This window comes from Euprymna scolopes, chromosome 23 (assembly GCF_053919585.1).
Source record: "Euprymna scolopes isolate OS-2025 chromosome 23, ASM5391958v1, whole genome shotgun sequence".
NCBI classification, from domain to species: domain Eukaryota; kingdom Metazoa; phylum Mollusca; class Cephalopoda; order Sepiida; family Sepiolidae; genus Euprymna; species Euprymna scolopes.
The window spans coordinates 38,607,176-38,613,175 of record NC_136504.1 but is presented as its reverse complement, the minus strand read 5'-3'; the positions used below and the strand labels follow the sequence as shown (position 1 = coordinate 38,613,175).

Here is a 6,000-nt window from a genome sequence, read left to right as displayed (position 1 = left end):
AAAGGAAAGAATTGCTGATTCCTCTCGAATATAAAAGAATTTTAAGTCAAATTACCCGACACTTGGCAACCGATCGATTATAGAATTTTTCTGTCAAGACTTTCTACAAAATAAAAATCTTTCTTTCAAGTTGTTTTATTTTTCCTTTACTTTTCCCCACAGGAGTTTCTTTTTGTCTAGTTGCAGGTAACAAGCTATGAAGAATTACCTTCTGCGGGACATAGCGGATAATATTTTCTTCAAAATATATATATATACACACACACACACACACACACACGAGGGTTCAATCCTTGATTGAGTCATGCCAAGGACTAACAAATGCTCTCTTATTGAACATTCAGTATTATGAGACGAGGATCAAGAGTAAGTGGAGTAATACTGTTGAAGGAGTGGCGCTCTTTCTACATCTTGTTCCCCCCCCCCAATAAAATACAAGTTTCGTGCATAAGTTTCATTATAAGCAAAAAGACAATGACTCTTTGTACATGTGTGTACCAAAAATCTTTAATAGTTGCAAGTTATGAATTGATTTAATAAAAAAAGAGAAAAATGTGTTTTGTTTAATCCAAACAGAAAATAATTAAAAAAAAATAATAATTTGCAGGAAAGTTACGCAAGTACAAAATGGCTGTTCACTAATATGCCAATAAAAAGAAATAAAGAAGTATTCAGCTGTGTTTTGCTTCCAACACCTGCGAAAAGAAGAAAAAAAATTATATACAAATCGGTAATGTAATGTCAGAAATTGCATGATTTGAAACGCGAACTTTCATTGGTTGATAAAAATTTGATGTCATGTTGTATTACAGACTTTTGATTGGTTGATTTAAATTTGAATCCTGCACGCGCGGGATGTTCAAATCGAAAAACTTCAGTTCATGTATATCTTTCTTACTGGAAGGACCTCGTTTGAGTCTCTCCTTTAATTTAAGGGCGATTGGAACCCTCTCTTCTCTTCACAATGAGACTATTCTACCTAACTAATTAGGTTTCATTCCTCGACGTAATATTGTCTCCTTTAAATCAACTAAAAATGCGGATATGGAAATTAACTATTCAGGGGAACTAACTGACCCCTTTCCTTTGGAATCATAATTAAATGTATCCATTCACCAATAATATTCAAATTCTACTCAGCAGAGATTTAATTAACACTTCTTATGACGAATTACCTACCAGACTCAGCTGAGATGCAAAATGATGCAACAATTTTGCAACCCTGAAGAAAGATGACTGGTTTTTATCATACCAGGTAAGTTTGCCTTTCATTCGTTGTGTCGATTTCTCCCTCCCAGTAGTTCTAAATTATGTGAGATTAAATTTATCACATGATTGCAATCATGAAGAAAGATCTGTTCGTCTAAGGGATATAACTCTAATTTATAATTTAAATATATTTCAGAGCCAAACTCCATCCTCAGTATGTTGTTTTCTTTCTTTTTTTTCTCTTCTTCTTGATGTGTATTTTATTTTATTCGGATTAAATAAACGTTTCTATAATGGAGCTCACACCCTTGACGTTAATCTCGCATTGCCAACGCACAGTTCCAGCATTTCGAAATACAACCGCTGAGAGACAACGCGTGGATCTTTACAAACAGACTTTTCTTTCTCCAATTTTACAACTCAGCAAGAAAGAAGAAAAAAGAAAGAAAACAACATACTGAGGATGGAGTTTAGCTCCGAAATATATTTAAGTTATAAATTTCAAACAAATAAAATATTTATTTTCCTAATATTGCATTGTGGTTTGGCTTTCAAACGCACTTGATGCATATTTTATTTTATTCGAAAACTCACACCCTTGATGTTAAAAAACTTTTTTTTTTTCATGTAAAAAAAATTGAAAAAGTAAAAATAAATAATTTTATTTATTATTATTTTTTTTTTTGTGTGTGTTTTTTTTATTCAAAACACCTGCCACCAAACACAATCATATCGTCCAGATTTGATTTATGTCCAGGGCCGTGACAACAGCATATTCTTTTCATTGTTTTGACTCTTGAGTATATACCCGTTAATATCTTATGTTTTTATATAGACGGATGTGGTTCTCGGTTGATTGGCTGTGTCTAATTGTGTCGGATATATACTCGAGAGTCCAAAGAATGAAAAGAATATTCTGTTGTCACAGCCCTAGTCATATCTTGCCAGATATTTTCTATCTCAATTGGAGGCTCACCCATTCTTCCAGGATCAATATTCACAAGATGAGAAAAAAACAACAGACAAGTCTGACTTTGAATAAGACATTTTTAGGTATCGAAAGTCTCAGCTTATGTAACAAATAATTAATAAATGATTTGATTCATTTTAAAATTGCATCAGTTTTTATTTAAATGTCTATAAATATTCAGACATTTATATCGCTTCATAAGATACCAACATTATATCTATGTGTGTGGGTATGTGTATGCGTGTGTGTGCATGCATGTATATGTGTGCAAGCATGTATGTATGTGTGTGCGTGCATGTGTATAAGAATATTTTGGAGTTAAAATCAACTTACTATTATGAAATAATAATAATAAAAAAGATGTTTTAACACGTTTTCATCTTGAGTGATACTTGCGCGAGCCTAGTCTCACACAAAAACATGCGTTCACATCTCAAGCTATATTACTTGTCATATACATACGCGCACACAAACATATGCGCCACGTCCACACATGTACATATATTCATGTTCGCATACATACACTCACATTCACGTGTATACACACACACACACGCTAACGTACACACATGTACTCATATACATGCACACGTACGCACACATGGGCAACATCACTTCCCCTTTCAAAGGAAATCCACACATGCGCAAAAGATCACCGGAAACAACTATAAAAGCAAGAGCAGTAAGCTGCTTCCGCCTTTTCAGACCAGCTTGCGAGCTGAAGGGTTCGACAAACCAGCCGCCTCCCTTTTGGGAGGCACGCGCCCGTGCACCTCACGCCACTTGCTACCATGTGGGCCAAAAAGCTAACAAAACAGTACGTACACTTTATACGCTTTCTCTCTCCATGAACTGGATTGACTTTCTCACTCTCTTTTTCCCCTTTTGGTTTGGTCCATCAACCAGACAACTCATCTACAACTCGTGCCTGAGAACAACTCCGCGTGGCTGACTGCTAACATGGCGCACAGCTTAACTGATGCAATCCTCTCTCTTTCTCTTTCTACGTGCCGGACGGCCATTTCTCGTTCACTACATTTCTCACTTCTCTTCCCACGCGTGAACAAACGGTAGTGACCCGAACGTGAGATGAACACACATTTCCTTTTCTTCTATACTACCAGTCCCGCAACAAACAATGGTTACACCCGTGCGGACATGAACACATGTTATACCTAAAACATTCATTCTTCAACAGTAAATAAACGACACGTTTATTCTATCCAGCAACTGAGTTTTTGTTTCCTTCTTTCCATTCGTTTCATTATTTTCTTTTGTAGCGGGATTAGGATTTATATATCCTAGTCCTCTACATACTACAAACATGGTGAAATCAGCTAAATGTGCTACTTCCGGTTTAGTTTGTTAAAATCTCGGTTATTCTTACATATTTACATATTTCAACCGTTTTTTTTTTTTTTCATATTACATGCGTAATACTAACTCAATTTTAACTCCTCATTTTAATATATATAAAAACATGAAGCAATTTTGATCATTAAAACACAAATTTCCATGGCTTTAAGTTTCGACCTTCAAACTTATAGTTTGCCGAAGACTGGATCTGATAATAGTCAGCAGGCATGAAAAACAAGTCAAATATTAGATTTCGACGTTCCATCAATTCACTAGGTGTATCAGAATTTTTGTAGGAATTTTTGACACCCCTAACACGAAACTGCGAATAAAATAAAAAAAAAAACTTGTAATTTCTCTTTTAAAAGTGGGTTATTTATTTTCTTTATGGATTATACTTCCAAAATAAACTATTAAAGTTGTATAAAAAGTAATAGAAATATTTTTTTTTTTTTTTTTTAAAACTAATGAAATTAATTGAATTTTACGAGTTCAGTATTTTTCAATTTTTAAACTTTAAAAATCTATCAAAATATTTCTATTGATTCTATTTTTACGATATTTTCAGGGTCAATGTGAAATTTTATGCTCTTTCCAATAAACCAAATATAATATTTTAGACAAACGTTTTTTTTAAATTCACGCCCCCCCTCCATTTTGAAATGTCTATTAAAAAGTAAATAATTAATTTACTCACCAAAGTTTTATATATCACAAATTGAAGATAAAAGATCAATAAATAATATATTCAAATTTAAAACAAAAAAAAGTAGTGTTTTTTTTTAGAAATTTACCTGTAAAGTCCGAAGTTTAAAACATTTAAAAAAAAAAACACGTTGTTCTTTTTTTTTTTTTTTTTTTTTTTTTTTAATGAAACCTTTGTCCTTGCTCCTTTAATTGAAAAATAATTAGGGTTTGAATTACATTTTTCGAGTAGTTATAAGCTTGGAAAGATAGGGGGTGGAATCATTCGATATTTTTCACAAAGTTTCTGACACACCTATCAGTTCACAGGATGAAGACCAAGGAGGGCGAAAATCTAAGCAAATATTTGAAACTTGCAACATGTTAAATAGTAAAGGGTATGTTCACTAGTATACATTTGGATTTGCAAGGCGACGTTAACATGTAAAAAGAAAACTGAGGTCATGGGGTCAGCGTGTACACTCAGCTGCCACGTCAATCTACAGTAGCTAGAGGGTTACGCGACAGAAGATGTGAACCTTTCTATACAATATATATTTTATTTAGTTAGATAAGGAAATCAATCAATCTGCTATTTACCTTTATATTTGTTGATAAGTTAATCGAAAGGTCAATCCTTGTCAATAGTACCTAATACCTCACTGTACACTTAATTCGGAAAGAATGTTAATCATGGTAATATATGCAATGAAGACAATAGTCCTAAAAAAACAAAACAAATGTGGATAAGAAGCAAATAATTTTCAAACGTTTTACCTATGAGTGATTTCTTGCAAATAAAAGAGGCAGGTGTGTCGCAGGTTAAATCGTCATAACGACCCTCATAAAATATGGCGGCGCAGTTCTCGTTACCATTTTTATTATCAGGCTGACCATTCCATTTACTGCCGAAGGAAAAAGGGGAAAAAATGATCAGTGAGGTTAGGAGGAGGGTGGATATGTTTGTAAGGTCTTTTATGTTCATACATACGCTACCACCTTTCACTAATATTAAAGAAAATGAGATTGTCCAATCAGCAAAGATGATAATCTAATGTTAAATAAACACATGGGTAACATGAGTTGGAACAGACACATCGAGAGCATTGTCAGGGCTGCTGCGAGGAAGGTGGGCTCTCTCTACCGTGCTAGAAAGTTACTTACACCTGAAAGTATCCTGTACCTCTACAAGGCCACCATTCGCCCATGTATGGATTATTGTTGTCGCATCTGGGCTGGTGCATCTGCTACTCGTCTCTCACTCCTGGACAGGGTCCAAAAGAGAGTCGCCAATGAACTGTCATCTAAACTTCAGCCTCTGTCCCATCGACGAAATGTTGCATTCCTCTGCCTGTTCTACAAGTATTTTAATGATGGATGCTCCAACGAACTACAAGCCCTTGTATCCCCCCCCCACGACGTAAATACCCAGGACAAACCCGACAAGCAGCAAAGTCCCACCCCTACACAGTTGAGATCCCTAGATGTAAGAAAGCCTTCTACTCTAATAGTTTCTTTCTTAGAACTGCTAGACTTTGGAACTCACTTCCAGGATTCTGCTTTCTCAACTGTACTGATATGCAGAAGTTCAAGTGTAATGTGAACAGACATCTTGCCATTCATCTCCTTTCATAATACCCCTGCAAGTTATGTCCCCGATAGTAGCCCCTACTTCAAAGTGACACTGTGCCTTGTTTGGGGTGAAAATGTAATAATAAAAAAAATTAATTAATTTATTGCGGACTATTATCCTCATCTTTCTTAATTGTTGTTTCACAACG

At 34.7% G+C, this 6,000-nt stretch overlaps 1 protein-coding gene across 2 annotated transcripts in view; it reads right to left on the bottom strand.

The window, feature by feature from the left end:
• Positions 1-481: 481 nt before the first annotated feature.
• The window catches only part of LOC145245838 (C-type mannose receptor 2-like), a 122,778-nt gene continuing 117,259 nt past the window's right edge, over positions 482-6,000 (bottom strand). For both annotated transcript variants that reach the window (XM_080107491.1, XM_080107492.1), the window contains 2 exons: positions 4,997-5,124; positions 482-695 (listed from right to left, as the gene is read on the bottom strand). In XM_080107491.1, the coding sequence (XP_079963617.1) occupies positions 613-695; positions 4,997-5,124 (211 nt within the window). In that variant the 3' untranslated portion in view covers positions 482-612. The remainder of the gene's footprint in view (positions 696-4,996; positions 5,125-6,000) is intronic.